Source organism: Salvelinus namaycush, chromosome 2 (assembly GCF_016432855.1).
Source record: "Salvelinus namaycush isolate Seneca chromosome 2, SaNama_1.0, whole genome shotgun sequence".
NCBI classification, from domain to species: Eukaryota; Metazoa; Chordata; class Actinopteri; order Salmoniformes; family Salmonidae; genus Salvelinus; species Salvelinus namaycush.
In genome coordinates, this window is record NC_052308.1 from 8823502 (window position 1) to 8839727 (window position 16226).

At 45.6% G+C, this 16226-nt stretch overlaps 1 protein-coding gene and 1 pseudogene across 1 annotated transcript; both read left to right on the forward strand.

Moving 5' to 3' along the window:
- The first annotated feature begins 4127 nt into the window (after positions 1-4127).
- LOC120024294 lies at positions 4128-5656 on the forward strand (annotated as a pseudogene).
- Positions 5657-14533: 8877 nt separating this feature from the next.
- Positions 14534-15798, forward strand: LOC120024300 (adenosine receptor A3-like). The gene is made up of 2 exons (XM_038968514.1): positions 14534-14896; positions 14980-15798. The coding sequence occupies exons 1-2, from the start codon at positions 14568-14570 to the stop codon at positions 15683-15685; spliced, it is 1035 nt and encodes a 344-aa protein (XP_038824442.1). The 5' UTR covers positions 14534-14567; the 3' UTR covers positions 15686-15798.
- Positions 15799-16226: the final 428 nt, after the last annotated feature.

Consider the following 16226-nt stretch of genomic DNA (forward strand, 5'->3'; position numbering starts at 1 on the left):
GTTTGGCCATAATGCCAATTGTTTAAAGACACCCAATTAGTGTATGTAAAGTGTATGTAAACTATGTTTGGAGGGAAAAGGGGGAGGCTTGCAACCCAAAGAACACCATCCCAACCGTGAAGCACGGGGGTGGCAGCATCATGTTGTGGGGGTGCTTTGCTGCAGGAGGGACTGGTGCACTTCACAAAATAGATGGTATCATGAGGCAGGAAAATTAAGTGGATATATTGAAGCAACATCTCAAGACATCAGTCAGGAAGTTAAAGCTTGGTTGCAAATGGGTCTTCCAAATGAACAATGACCCCAAGTATACTTACAAAGTTGTTGCAAAATGGCTTAAGGACAACAAAGTCAAGGTATTGGAATGGCCATCACAAAGCCTTGACCTCAATCCCATAGAAAATGTGCGGGCAGAACTGAAAAAGCGTGTGCGGACAAGGAGGCCTACAAACCTCACTCATTTACACCAGCTTTGTAAGGAGGAATGGGACAAAATTCACCCAACTTGTTGTGGCTTGTGGAAGGCTACCCGAAACGTTTGACCCAAGTTAAACAATTTAAAGGCAATGCTGCCAAATACTAATTGGGTGTATGTAAACTTCTGATCCACTGGGAATGTGATGAAATAAATCATTCTCTCTACTATTATTCTGACATTTAACATTCTTAAAATAAAATGGTGATCCCAACTGAACTAAAACAGGGAATTTTTACTTGGATTAAATGTCAGGAATTGTGAAAAACTGAGTTTAAATGTTTTTGCCTAAGGTGTATGTAAACTTCCGACTTCAACTGTATATATTTGTTTTATTAAAAACATTTATTCCGATTTTTCAGGGATGCTGGAGCACCTGCAGCACCCCTACTTCTTGTGGCTATGCTGGCCGCCCACAGGAAGCGAATGCAATCCGTAATTATGGTTGAGCCCAAGTTTGCCCGAGCATATGATGTAATGGCTTTGGTGAGCCCACATGGCTGATGGAGATTTGTTTAAGTTACAATCAGACAGGAAGAGGCGAAGCGAGAGCTTTTATCTGTCCAAAATAAGCCCAATGGGTTTCTATGGGCTTATTTTGGACCTAAGCTTGTAGCCTGCCTTCCTGGCTTTAGGACAAAGACTCCAATTGTTAGGGTTGAGACATGAGCACCTCGTCATTATATACAGAATGGTTACAATGGAGATTTAGAGAAAATGGACACATGCCACTTCCTATGCCCCCTGTTTTGTTTGGCTAGGGGTTAGGGTCAGGGGTTAAGGTCAGTGGCGATTTTAGCATTTTTTTTGTTTAATGCATGCCAGCAAAACCACTACACAACACAACACTAAACAATACATTAATTGTACTATAACGGTGACAAACATTGCCCACAAACTGTTAGGGTCTACATAAAGCTGTCCCAATAGCTTTCTTTTCAGCACCATGGAGTGAATCCTTTCCACCTCTACACCTGGCTATCAGCGAAGCAGTTTGACTGTCTGGCAGCAAAACAGTTCATTCAGCCTCATATACTGCCTTTTTTTAAATATAGCTGATGTGGCTGACTTGCTTAAACAATTGTGGTTTCTACTGACAATTGAGATGTACAAACAATGGCATAAGGGGACGACGAGCGCATGAGAGGCAATCACTAATTTCGCTTAAGACATTAATGAGCGAGCTAGGATGGACGTTGTCAATATAACTATTTGTTCAGCACTTTTGAAATATACAGCGACGGAATTCAGAACATGGGCCGTTCTTACAGTATTCTCCCTGTACACCAAGTCAGAACCGTAGGATAAATAAAGGGGGCACATAAGCAGCCAATGAAAGCGCTTACAATATTTGATAATTAAATTTCTCTAAAACGATAGGCTACATGTGCACCACCAAGTCAGAACAGTAGGCTAAGTTATGAAGGCACATGGGCTACTAACGTCTTACTACACAACATACACTTAGTATTTCTTTCTTAGCTACAGTATACCTATCTTCCTGTTATATTACAGAATTTATGCAGCAGCATAAAATACATTTTTGGACTCACCTTGTTGTACTGTGCTCACTTGAACAGTAAGGTGGCGCAGCGTTTCTTCTGGGAACATTTTGTCATCAAACTTTGTCATCAAAGTCTGGCATTCTCTGGATTTATGGTGCTTTCATGACAACTGGGAACAAGTAAAAAAACAAGGTAGATTCATGACGTCAGTGATCTTCAGGTCTAGAAAGAGGCCAGAGTTCCCGACTTAGAATTCCATGTTGGATGACCGTTCAAAACGTATTTTCCCAGGCTGAGCTAGTTTTATCCCGAGTTGCCAGTTGTCTTGAACTCACTGAAGTCATGCTGGATTGATATCAGGGCCAATGTATTCAATCTTTTCTGGCCCATGGTGGGTTGCGAGTGAATGTTTATCCTTTTAAGCTTGGAAAAGAGACCCTTAAACCCAGACTTGGACCACACACCCACTCCACTGACCAGCAGGCTAGTGATTGCTTTGCAAAACTTGCAGTTAGCCACTGATTCCTTCCAAACCACTCATTGTTGAATTTGCGATATCCAACTTGTTGTGTAATGTTTATGTCCAATGGCCGAAGAGCACCGATACATTTTATCTATAATTTCTCTTCATATGACAAGGATTGAAAAGGATTTGCCAGTAGATTGTCAACTTGATTCATGATGATGACTGCTTGCTAGCTAAGATTTTGAAAGTATGATGTTGACATGCTCTGTCCAATCAAATCTCCAGTTAATATAATGTGATTTGACGTCATTTTATCTGTGGCCAATAACCTTGAGGCTTCTTGGATGGGCACTTCTAATGTAAATCTATGGCTGCACCCAAGGGGCTTGAATTTTCGAGCTCTACCTGTCATTTTTGTGGTGACGTAGTGTCCCCATGAGTGACAGAACACTGAGCCAATCACGGCACAACCAGAGAACATTACTAACCCCTAAGCTCCATATTTTCCGATGGTTGCCCCACAACCATAGAAAGCACAGCTAGACTGAAACACCGACATTTTGGAGCTGCCTTATAAAAGACAGCAAAAAAGAGACCATGTTTGTATGCAGCTTAATTAAGTCAAACAAATTTTTTACATTGTTTGCAAACGGATATGTGACACATATTAATGACAAAATATCATGCAAAACAGAAAAAAAATGGAGGCAAAACCTGCCCTGAATGACGGGTCGCCACTGGTTAAGGAGTTAGATTAAAAGGTTAAGGTTAGGGGAAGGGTTAGTTAAAAGGTTTAGGGTAAGGGTTAGCTAAAATGCTAAAGTTGTCTGTGATGAGATTCAAACAAGCAACTTTTGGCTTGCTAGATGTTCGCGTTACACGCCCAACCCGACCAACCACCCTCATTTAGTTGTAGCCTTAAGTAACCTTCTGTCTTATGTAACCATACCAAACCTAATATATCATAGTAATTTGGGTGTTCCGGATTTACATTTACTATGTTAGGTCTAGTCTATGAGTCCAGGCTGGATTTTGAAGTAGCATGGTTTTCTAAGTTAAAAGCAAAAAGAAAATATTATGGAAGTGAAACATTTGAACTGAATTGTGGGACAGTGTTAAAAATGGTGATTGAACTTGATTACTGAAACGATGATGATTGAAAACCATGGCCTATAATACATTTTGTTGTCTGCCTCTGCCTTCACTGTGCCTGCTCATCCCAGACATAACACCTGTCACTTTCCACATTGTGACATGTATACCATTCACAGAGATAAGTGTATTTTGAGCATCCTTCCTCTAAAGCCACAGGAAATGTGTACAACACAACCACAGCTAAGTATTTTTCTGCAGCCAACATAAATTTGCAGATTGCGATACCTTGCCTCTTATTGCCAAATGCTTATGTAAGATAAGGTTTCATCTGAGAGGAACATAAATGTTTTAGCTGTGGTAGCATTTTCAGATTTACTACAAGTCTATTTATGGTATATTGAAACTCTTTAATGCACAGTCTCCTCCTACTAACAGTGTAGGTGAAATGAGATACCACAACTCCACCTATCACCAACCTATAGCAAGCAAGTGGGGGCTGTGACATTTCAATAAACCTTTTCAATGACCAAGTGAACATCCTCGAGCCTACAGGAACAAGAAACCTGCTGGCAAATCTCCAGCGGTATAGAATAGAGCACACTTAGTGTTAAGTACAGTAATTGCCAATATTAAACTTCCATTGGACGGTTGACAGGATGTCTGGAGGAGATGTTGTCTACACAGTGCTGGAGGTGCTGATCGCTGTTGCCTGCTGTCTGGGAAATGTGCTGGTGATCTGGGCAGTGTGGTCGAGCAGCAACCTCCGGCAGCCCACCTTCTGTTTTGTGGTCTCTCTGGCTACAGCTGACTTCCTTGTAGGTTCTGTAGCTGTGCCGCTGGCTGTGCTGGTGGATGGACGGGTGTACACCTCGTTCAATGTATGTCTCTTCATAAGCTGTGTGGTCATCATGTTGGCAATGACTTCGGTCATGTCTCTGCAAGCCATCTCTGTGGACAGATTCCTACGCGTCTTCATCCCTCTCAGGTGAGCGTGCATGCATATACAGAAACATACACACAGTTAAAAAAAATGGTTGTCATGTCAGATGAACAGATTCTCTGCTTCAACAGGTACAAGAGGACAGTGACAAAGAGCAGATCTTGGGTGGTGGTAGCAATATGTTGGTTTGTTGCCTTCATGTTGAGCTTCCCACCCACGTTTGGGTGGTACAACCGTGACACCTTGTCTCACTGAGGGAACTCAACCACCATCATCTGCCATTTCCGGGCTGTGATTCCCATGTCATACTTGGTTTACTTTATATTCTTCCTCTGCACCCTCACTCCGTTGCTTGTCATGGCTGTCCTGTACTGCTACATCTTCTGTATCATACAAAAGAACCTGAGAGGGAGGGTGGGGAGCAGTACCAAGTCCCACACCTACTTCAGGAAGGAGAGGAGCCTGGCCCGATCCCTGACTCTGGTCCTGGTGCTCTTTGCCTTTTGCTGGCTCCCTCTGGACATCATGAACTGTGTTGCCTACTTTGGTAACATATCAAACATACCCCAACAGGCCTTCTATGTGGGCATCCTCCTCTCCCATGGCAATTCAGCTGTCAACCCGATCGTTTATGCCTTCAAGATCCGCAAGATCCAGGAAGCATACCTGAGGATCTGGAGGAAGGTCTTTGTGTGTCGAGGTGACAGTCAGGGCTCTCAGACCAACCAGACCACTGAAAACATTATCAGCAGCAACCCTAACAGTGCGGATAGAAATATTGATGGAAATGCTATCAGTGTTATGAAAATTGACACAGTTGAAGGTACAGCATGTTAATAGTGTAGGAAGACAATATAAGTGATAGTCGCTTAGCTTTTTATCTTTGGCAAAGTGCATCAAGACCTTAGAACCTGTATAAAAAGGGAAAACTACTGCCAGGGCGTTATACATTGGCATATTTTAATATTTGGCATTTGTTGAAAAAAACTGAGGGATAAAAATAGACAGAGGAAGTTGCAAGGAAGTCAAGTAAGTGGGCTCTTGCAGGTTTCTTTTTACTCGTATCGATTTCCTGTTTAAAGACTCTCGTTTCTTGAATGTACTGAATTTTAAATGTTTTTTTCTGTATGATCAAGTTGGCCTGAAATGGTAATAACATGATTTATTTGGCAGTTTCCAATAAATATGTAGATGTCTAATCTGAAAACGTAAATGTGAATGTGAATTGGGCATATGAAACAAGGAAATAAAAATTGCAATCTCATTCAATGATTTGTCTGCTTCAGCAATAAATGATAAGAGTGTCTGCTAAATTAGTCAAAAATATAATAAAATAATCTGTAAACCCCATGGGACTAAATGGGACTAAAGCAGGTTTTTTCATTGTGACTAAAGCAGGATTTTTCATTCTTTAAAAAGAGAAGAAGCAAAAAAAATAGATTGTAACGGCTGTTGGAAGGAGAGGACCACGGTGCAGCGTGGTACGTGTCCATATTTATTTAATGAACACTAAAATAACTAAAATAACAAAGAGAACAACCGAAACAGTTCTGGCTGGTGCAGACACACAACAGAAAACAACTACCCACAAACCACAGGTGGGAAAAGGCTACCTATGTAACGATCGTCTACTTCGTCCTCCTCCTCAGACGAGGAGAGGCGAGAAGGATCAGAGGACCAATGCGCAGCGTGATAGTTTGACATAATGAATTTATTAACGTAAAGACGAAACACGAAAACACTACAACAAACTACAAAACAAATAAACGATGTAGACAGACCTGACTTGAGAACTTACAAACTATGAAGAACGCACGAACAGGAACAGACTACATACACGAAACGACAAACGAAACAGTCCCGTGTGGTAGACATACAGACACGGAAGACAACCACCCACAAACAAACAGTGTGAACAACCTACCTAAATATGGTTCTCAATCAGAGGAAACGTAAAACACCTGTCCCTGATTGAGAACCATATCAGGCTAAATGACAATGAACCTAAACATAGAAACACAGAACATAGAATGCCCACCCCAACTCACGCCCTGACCAACTAAACACATACAAAACAAGAGAAAACAGGTCAGGAACGTGACATAACCCCCCCCTCAAGGTGCGAACTCCGGACGCACCACCAAAAGTCTAGGGGAGGGTCTGGGTGGGCATCTGTCCACGGTGGCGGCTCCGGCTCCGGACGCTGTCCCCACACCACCATAGTCACTCCCCGCTTCCGTATCCCCCTCCCAATGACCACCCTCCAACTAAACCCACCTAAATTAAGGGGCATCACCGGGATAAGGGGCATCACCGGGATAAGGGGCATCACCGGGATGAGGGGCATCACCGGGATGAGGGGCAGCACCGGACTGAGGGACGGCAGCTCCGGACTGAGGGACGGCAGCTCCGGACTGAGGGACGGCAGCTCCGGACTGAGGGACGGCAGCTCCGGACTGAGGGACGGCAGCTCCGGACTGAGGGACGGCAGCTCCGGACTGAGGGACGGCTCTGGCTGGTCATGGCTGGCTGACGGCTCTGGCTGGTCATGGCTGGCTGACGGCTCTGGCTGGTCATGGCTGGCTGACGGCTCTGGCTGGTCCTGGCTGGCTGACGGCTCTGGCTGGTCCTGGCTGGCTGACGGCTCTGGCTGGTCCTGGCTGGCTGACGGCTCTGGCTGGTCCTGGCTGGCTGACGGCTCTGGCTGGTCCTGGCTGGCGGAAGGCTCTGGCTGATCCTGTCTGGTGGAAGGCTCTGGCTGATCCTGTCTGGCGGAAGGCTCTGGCTGATCCTGTCTGGCGGAAGGCTCTGGCTGATCCTGTCTGGCGGAAGGCTCTGGCTGATCCTGTCTGGCGGAAGGCTCTGGCGGCTCCTGTCTGGCGGAAGACTCTGAAGGCTCATGGCAGACGGGCGGCTTTGCAGGCTCAGTACAGACGGGCGGCTTTGAAGGCTCAGTACAGACGGGCAGTTCATGCGGCGCTTGGCAGACGGACAGTTCAGACGGCGTTGGGCAGACGGGCAGTTCAGACGGCGTTGGGCAGACGGGCAGTTCAGACGGCGTTGGGCAGACGGGCAGTTCAGACGGCGTTGGGCAGACGGGCAGTTCAGACGGTGTTGGGCAGACGGGCAGTTCAGGCGCCGCTGGACAGACGGGCAGTTCAGGCGCCGCTGGGCAGACGGGCAGTTCAGGCGCCGCTGGGCAGACGGGCAGTTCAGGCACCGCTGGGCAGACGGGCAGTTCAGGCGCCGCTGGGCAGACGGGCAGTTCAGGCACCACTGGGCAGACGGGCAGTTCAGGCGCCGCTGGGCAGACGGGCAGTTCAGGCACCGCTGGGCAGACGGCAGACTCTGGCCGGCTGAGACGCACTGTAGGCCTGGTGCGTGGTACCGGAACTGGAGGTACCGGGCTAAAAACACGCACCTTCAGGCTAGTGCGGGGAGCAGCAACAGGGCACACTGGACTCTCAAGGCGTACTATAGGCCTGGTGCGTGGTACCGGCACTGGTGGTACCGGGCTGAGGGCACGCACCTCAGGACGAGTGCGGGGAGAAGGAACAGTGCGTACAGGGCTCTGGAGACGCACAGAAGGCTTGGTGCGTGGTGTCGGAACTGGTGGTACCGGGCTGGAGACACGCACCACAGGGAGAGTGCGGGGAGGAGGAACAGGGCTCTGGAGACGCACTGGAAGCCTGGTGCGTGGTGTAGGCACTGGTGGTACTGGGCTGGAGCGGGGAGGTGGCGCCGGAAATACCGGACCGTGCAGGCGTACTGGCTCCCTTGAGCACTGAGCCTGCCCAACCTTACCTGGTTGTATGCTCCCCGTCGCCCGACCAGTGCGGGGAGGTGGAATAACCCGCACCGGGCTATGTAGGCGAACCGGGGACACCATGCGTAAGGCTGGTGCCATGTAAGCCGGCCCGAGGAGACGCACTGGTGGCCAGATGTTTAGAGCCGGCTTCATGGCACTTGGCTCAATGCTCAATCTGACCCGGCCGATACGAGGAGCTGGTATGTACCGCACCGGGCTATGCACACGTACAGGAGACACCATGCGCTCTACTGCGTAACACGGTGTCTGCCCGTACTCTCGCTCTCCACGGTAAGTACAGGGAGTAGGCGCAGGTCTCCTACCTGACTTCGCCACTCTCCCTTTTAGCCCCCCCCTAAGAAATTTTTGGGGTTTACTTTCGGGTTTCCAGCCACGTCTCCTTGCTGCCTCCTCATACCACCGATCCTGGGCTTTCGCTGACTCCATCGCCTCCCGAGAGCGGTGATTCTCTCCCACCTTAGCCCAGGGTCCTTCTCCGTTCAATATTTCCTCCCAGGTCCACGAGTCCTGGTTTTTTGGCCGCTGCTGCTGGTTCCTCTCACGCTGCTTGATCCTGGTTTGGTGGGTGGTTCTGTAACGATCGTCTACTTCGTCCTCCTCCTCAGACGAGGAGAGGCGAGAAGGATCAGAAGACCAATGCGCAGCGTGATAGTTTGACATAATGAATTTATTAACGTAAAGACGAAACACGAAAACACTACAACAAACTACAAAACAAATAAACGATGTAGACAGACCTGACTTGAGAACTTACAAACTATGAAGAACGCACGAACAGGAACAGACTACATATACGAAACGACAAACGAAACAGTCCCGTGTGGTAGACATACAGACACGGAAGACAACCACCCACAAACAAACAGTGTGAACAACCTACCTAAATATGGTTCTCAATCAGAGGAAACGTAAAACACCTGTCCCTGATTGAGAACCATATCAGGCTAAATGACAATGAACCTAAACATAGAAACACAGAACATAGAATGCCCACCCCAACTCACGCCCTGACCAACTAAACACATACAAAACAAGAGAAAACAGGTCAGGAACGTGACAACCTAAGTATGGTTCTCAATCAGAAACAACGATAGACTGCTGCCTCTGATTGGGAACCATACCAGGCCAAACACATAGAAATACAAAACATAGAACAAAAACATAGAATGCCCACCCCAACTCACGCCCTGACCAAACCAAAATAGAGACATAAAAAAGGAACTAAGGTCAGGGCGTGACATACAGTAGATGTTAAGTTAAAGGGATCGTTGTGTCAAAACATAGGCCCCCTATTAAGCTATGACGCGAAAACAATAGAATCTTCCGCAGAAGTTGTGTGGATGATAATGCAGTAGAGTTCGTGCTGCTTCTAGTCGTCTGAAATCCTACTGGTATTACGTTTTCAATGCCATTGTTTTATTGCTGACTCCCTCAGAACAAAAATACAATATTATACACTGCTCAAAAAAATAAAGGGAACACTTAAACAACACAATGTAACTCCAAGTCAATCACACTTCTGTGAAATCAAACTGTCCACTTAGGAAGCAACACTGATTGACAATAAATTTCACATGCTGTTGTGCAAATGGAATAGACAAAAGGTGGAAATTATAGGCAATTAGCAAGACACCCCCAATAAAGGAGTGGTTCTGCAGGTGGTGACCACAGACCACTTCTCAGTTCCTATGCTTCCTGGCTGATGTTTTGGTCACTTTTGAATGCTGGCGGTGCTTTCACTCTAGTGGTAGCATGAGACGGAGTCTACAACCCACACAAGTGGCTCAGGTAGTGCAGCTCATCCAGGATGGCACATCAATGCGAGCTGTGGCAAGAAGGTTTGCTGTGTCTGTCAGCGTAGTGTCCAGAGCATGGAGGCGCTACCAGGAGACAGGCCAGTACATCAGGAGACGTGGAGGAGGCCGTAGGAGGGCAACAACCCAGCAGCAGGACCGCTACCTCCGCCTTTGTGCAAGGAGGAGCAGGTGGAGCACTGCCAGAGCCCTGCAAAATGACCTCCAGCAGGCCACAAATGTGCATGTGTCTGCTCAAACGGTCAGAAACAGACTCCATGAGGGTGGTATGAGGGCCCGACGTCCACATGTGGGGGTTGTGCTTACAGCCCAACACCGTGCAGGACGTTTGGCATTTGCCAGAGAACACCAAGATTGGCAAATTCGCCACTGGCGCCCTGTGCTCTTCACAGATGAAAGCAGGTTCACACTGAGCACATGAGCACATGTGACAGACGTGACAGAGTCTGGAAACGCCGTGGAGAACGTTCTGCTGCCTGCAACATCCTCCAGCATGACCGGTTTGGCGGTGGGTCAGTCATGGTGTGGGGTGGCATTTCTTTGGGGGGCCGCACAGCCCTCCATGTGCTCACCAGAGGTAGCCTGACTGCCATTAGGTACCGAGATGAGATCCTCAGACCCCTTGTGAGACCATATGCTGGTGCGGTTGGCCCTGGGTTCCTCCTAATGCAAGACAATGCTAGACCTCATGTGGCTGGAGTGTGTCAGCAGTTCCTGCAAGAGGAAGGCATTGATGCTATGGACTGGCCCGCCCGTTCCCCAGACCTGAATCCAATTGAGCACATCTGGGACACCATGTCTCGCTCCATCCACCAACGCCACGTTGCACCACAGACTGTCCAGGAGTTGGCGGATGCTTTAGTCCAGGTCTGGGAGGAGATCCCTCGGGAGACCATTCGCCACCTCATCAGGAGCATGCCCAGGCGTTGTAGGGAGGTCATACAGGCACGTGGAGGCCACACACACTACTGAGCCTCATTTTGACTTGTTTTAAGGACATTACATCAAAGTTGGATCAGCCTGTCGTGTGGTTTTCCACTTTAATTTTGAGTGTGACTCCAAATCCAGACCTCCATGGGTTGATAAATTTGATTTACATTGATCATTTTTGTGTGATTTTGTTGTCAGCACATTCAACTATGTAAAGAAAAAAGTATTTAATAAGAATATTTCATTCATTCAGATCTAGGATGTGTTATTTTAGTGTTCCCTTTATTTTTTTGAGCAGTGTATATGTTAACTCACTGTTTTTACATTTTACCATTGGAACACATTCACCCAGTCTACGACCCTCTTCTCTGTATCGATGTCCATTACAGCAGTCATAATAGGATAGCTAGCATTGTGTAATGTAGCTTTAGAGCTGTATTAAGTGCTAATGGTTGTTGGAGGCATCCTTCATCTCCAATAGGAAGTTTGGTGAGGATGTGGAGAACATTACACTCAGTTGGTTACCGGTAATGGGATCTCTTCACCACAGCCACATAATCCCCTGAGGAACCTGACCTGGCGAACCTCTGCATGGTACTGTACTAATTCATTACTGCTATTCATAGGGTTGGTTACAGTCTCAGAGGTTTATTCACTGGCCAGTGGGTTTCTGTTGCAAAACGTACCCAGAAGTCAAAACTCTGGCGGACAGATAGGGCTCAACCATCGCCCGAGGACCTGTCCTTTTGCCCTCCTATTAAAATAGGAACTCGCAGCTCAGTAGATGTTTTTAATTTTATGATTTACTTTGGTAATATTCCATAGAATTGGATAGTTAGCATTTTTCACATTTCATGTCAAAATCATGTTAAAGTAACTTTTAGACACTTTAGGATGATCTGGATATAAATCCACAAAATGTTAATTTCGGGGATATTGACTTGCAGTGGTTTTTGGACACAAATGATAAAAACGTAGCGTTTGAAGACAGTGGACAGCTAGACAATACCAAAGCATGGATTGCTGTCTTACCTTGTCCATAGATTGCTTACAGGGTAAGGAAACCAATTTAGGTTAACTATTCCTTTAAATACTCTTCTTTGCTGCATCATTGTCCTACTCCTCATCATGTTCACTTTCAGTTTCATTCTCAACATGCAAAATGCTACAATAATGCCAATGTGGTTAAGAAAACCGTTGCTGAAATACAATGGCAATAGCTCTTCTTTATACAGTATATTACAATAAAACTTTCTACCACATTAGAATGATTTAGTCCCTGTATTGGCTATGCCAGGTCAATCTAGAGAGGGTAATGAAGAATAGAGGACTACAATCTTATATCCAGAGAGCTGTAGGCTAGAATACGATGGACCGGTCCATTTGTGTGAGATTAGGTTTTGGAACAAGTGTTAGGTTATAGGGATAGTTCACCAAAATTCCAATATTAGCATTTTTTGTGCTTCATGTCCAAATGATCTATAAGTAATTTTATTGAGGTACACAATACATTTGAGATACTTTAGTATGATTTGGACATGAAGCTCAAAAAATTATACTATCGGTACCAAAGTTAGCATTTGGAAACAGTGGCCTGGGGTGTGGTCAGTGTGACAGAACGGTGTGCAATGTTCAATTCAACAGAAATTGTACTGTATTGAACTTCCAGTTGAAAAATGCTGTGATTATGATTGCCCAGAGGGCGATTACCGTATGATGTGCTGCACGAGTTTTGCGATTTCAAATGGTTACACCCATATTGGTCAGGCCACACCCACCAAATCGGAGCAAACATACCTCAAAGGCTATCGAAGGACAGTGTGGACCATTTTGGAGAAAAGTGTTGTTCAGTACAAATTGTCAAGCAAAATGAACACACCCCATGTAAACGAAAGCAAAACATGGATTGCTGGCATACCTTGTCTATAGACTGCTTACAGGGTAAGGAAAACCAAAATGTAATTTTGTAATTATCATTGAACAAATCATTAACTATGACTCACTCACAGTGCTAGGATTACTGATGATACATGTTTTGTTCACAGTGGTCTGGTTGCTCTGAGAGCCCTGGTTGTCATCTCAACTGTTTTGTTGGGGGGGGGTGCAAATCTACAGATGGCTATAACGGTCCTCTAATATAGGACTAGTATAGGTATATATATATTTATATTTATATTTTTTATCCTGATTTTTCAGGGGGTGCAGCAGCACCCTCAGCACCCCTACTTCTCGCGGCTATGCTGACAGCCCACAGGAAGCGAATGCAATCCAGAATCATGGTGGATCCCAAGTTTGCCAGAGCATGTAATGGCATTGGTGAGCCCACATGGCTGATGGAGATTTGTTTGAGTAACAATCAGAGAGGAAGAGGCGAAGCGAGAGCTTTTATCTGTCCAAAATAAGCCCAATGCGTTTCTATGGGCTTATTTTGGACCTTGTCGTCTGCCTTCCCGGCTTTAGGACAAAGACTCCAATTGTTAGGGTTGAGACATGAGCACCTCGTCATTCTATACAGTTCTGTTACAATGGAGATTTAGAGCAAATGAACGCCTGCCACTTCCTATGCCCCTTGTTTTGTTTGGCTAGGGGTTAGGGTCAGGGGTTAAGAGTAGGGTTAGGAGAAGGGTTAGTTAAAAGGTTTAGGGTAAGGGTTAGCTAACATGCTAAGTAGTTGTAGTTGCAAAGTTGCTAAAATGCTAAAGTTGTTTGTGATGAGATTCAAACACGCAACCTTTGGCTAGCTAGATGACCAACCACTCTCATTTCGTTTTTGCCTTAAGTAACCCTCTGTCTTATGTAACCATACCAAACATAATATATTGGATATCCATTTGCTATGTTACATCTAGTCTATGAGACCAGGCTGGATTTTGAAGTAGCATGGTTTTCTAAGTTAAAAGCAAAAAGAAAATATTATGGAAGTGAAACATTTGAACTGAATTGTGGGACAGTGTTAAAAATGGTGATTGAACTTGATTACTGAAACGATGATGATTGAAAACCATGGCCTATAATACATTTTGTTGTCTGCCTCTGCCTTCACTGTGCCTGCTCATCCCAGACATAACACCTGTCACTTTCCACATTGTGACATGTATACCATTCACAGAGATAAGTGTATTTTGAGCATCCTTCCTCTAAAGCCACAGGAAATGTGTACAACACAACCACAGCTAAGTATTTTTCTGCAGCCAACATAAATTTGCAGATTGCGACACCTTGCCTCTTATTGCCACATTTTCATGATAAGGGTTCAACTGAGATGAACAAACTATTTTTTACACAGTCTCCTCCTACTAGCAGTGTAGGATAAGTGAGATACCACAACAACCCTTATCACCAATCTATAGCAGGCAAGTGGGGGCTGTGACATTTCAATAAACCTTTTCAATAGCTAAGTGAACATCCTCGAGCCTACAGGAAAAGGAAAATCTCCAGCGGTATAGAATAGAGCACACTTAGTGTTAAGTACAGTAATTGCCAATATTAAACTTCCATTGGACGGTTGACAGGATGTCTGGAGGAGATGTTGTCTACACAGTGCTGGAGGTGCTGATCGCTGTTGCCTGCTGTCTGGGAAATGTGCTGGTGATCTGGGCAGTGTGGTCGAGCAGCAACCTCCGGCAGCCCACGTTCTGCTTTGTGGTCTCTCTGGCTACAGCTGACTTCCTTGTAGGTTCTGTAGCTGTGCCGCTGGCTGTGCTGGTGGATGGACGGGTGTACACCTCGTTCAATGTATGTCTCTTCATAAGCTGTGTGGTCATCATGTTGACAATGACTTCGGTCATGTCTCTGCTAGCCATCTCTGTGGACAGATTCCTACGCGTCTTCATCCCTCTCAGGTGAGCGTGCATGCATATACAGTACATACACAGTTAAAAAAAATGGTTGTCGTGTCATATGAACAGATTCTCTGCTTCAACAGGTACAAGAGGACAGTGACAAAGAGAAGATCTTGGGTGGTGGTAGCAATATGTTGGTTTGTTGCCTTCATGTTGAGCTTCCCACCCACGTTTGGGTGGTACAACCGTTTCACCTTGTCTCACTCAGGGAACTCAACCACCATCATCTGCCGTTTCCGGGCTGTGATTCCCATGTCATACTTGGTTTACTTTTTCTTCTTCCTCTGCACCCTCACTCCGTTGCTTGTCATGGCTGTCCTGTACTGCTACATCTTCTGTATCATACAAAAGAACCTGAGAGAGAGGGTGGGGAGCAGTACCCAGTCCCACACCTACTTCAGGAAGGAGAGGAGCCTGGCCCAATCCCTGACTCTGGTCCTGGTGCTCTTTGCCTTTTGCTGGCTCCCTCTGGACATCATGAACTGTGTTGCCTACTTTGGTAACACATCAAACATACCCCAACAGGCCTTCTATGTGGGCATCCTCCTCTCCCATGGCAATTCAGCTGTCAACCCGATCGTTTATGCCTTCAAGATCCGCAAGATCCAGGAAGCGTACCTGAGGATCTGGAGGAAGGTCTTTGTGTATCGAGGTGACAGTCAGGGCTCTCAGAGCAACCAGACCACTGAAAACATTATCAGCAGCAACCCTAACAGTGCGGATAGAAATATTGATGGAAATGCTATCAGTGTTATGAAAATTGACACAGTTGAAGGTACAGCATGTTAATAGTGTAGGAAGACAATATAAGTGATAGTCGCTTAGCTTTTTATCTTTGGCAAAGTGCATCAAGACCTTAGAACCTGTATAAAAAGGGAAAACTACTGCCAGGGCGTTATACATTGGCATATTTTAACATTTGGCATTTGTTGAAAAAAACTGAGGGATAAAAATAGACAGAGGAAGTTGCAAGGAAGTCAAGTAAGTGGGCTCTTACAGGTTTCCTTTTACTCTTATCGATTTCCTGTTTAAAGACTCGTGTTTCTTGAATGTACTGAATTTTGAATATTTTTTTTCTGTATGATTACGTTGCCCAGAAATGGAAATAACATGCACTATTTGGCAGTTATCCCAAAAAATGTGTAGGAAAAAAAATTGCAATCTCATTCAATGATTTGTCTGCTTCAGCAATAAATGGTTACATTGAGTTGAGTGATAGTGGCCAGGGATCTGGGTCATTGTTGAGTAATATTTCACCATGTTCCTGTACAGATGCCAAAATTTTCTACCCACAATATCTGGGGGAGTCACAAGCGCCTCAATATTTACA

Excerpts from the sequence above, each read along its gene's own strand:
- LOC120024300 (XM_038968514.1), top strand. The coding sequence starts at position 14,568 with ATGTCTGGAGGAGATGTTGTCTACACAGTGCTGGAGGTGCTGATCGCT. Across the intron at positions 14,897-14,979 it reads CGCGTCTTCATCCCTCTCAG|GTACAAGAGGACAGTGACAA; the intron begins GTGAGCGTGCAT and ends CTGCTTCAACAG.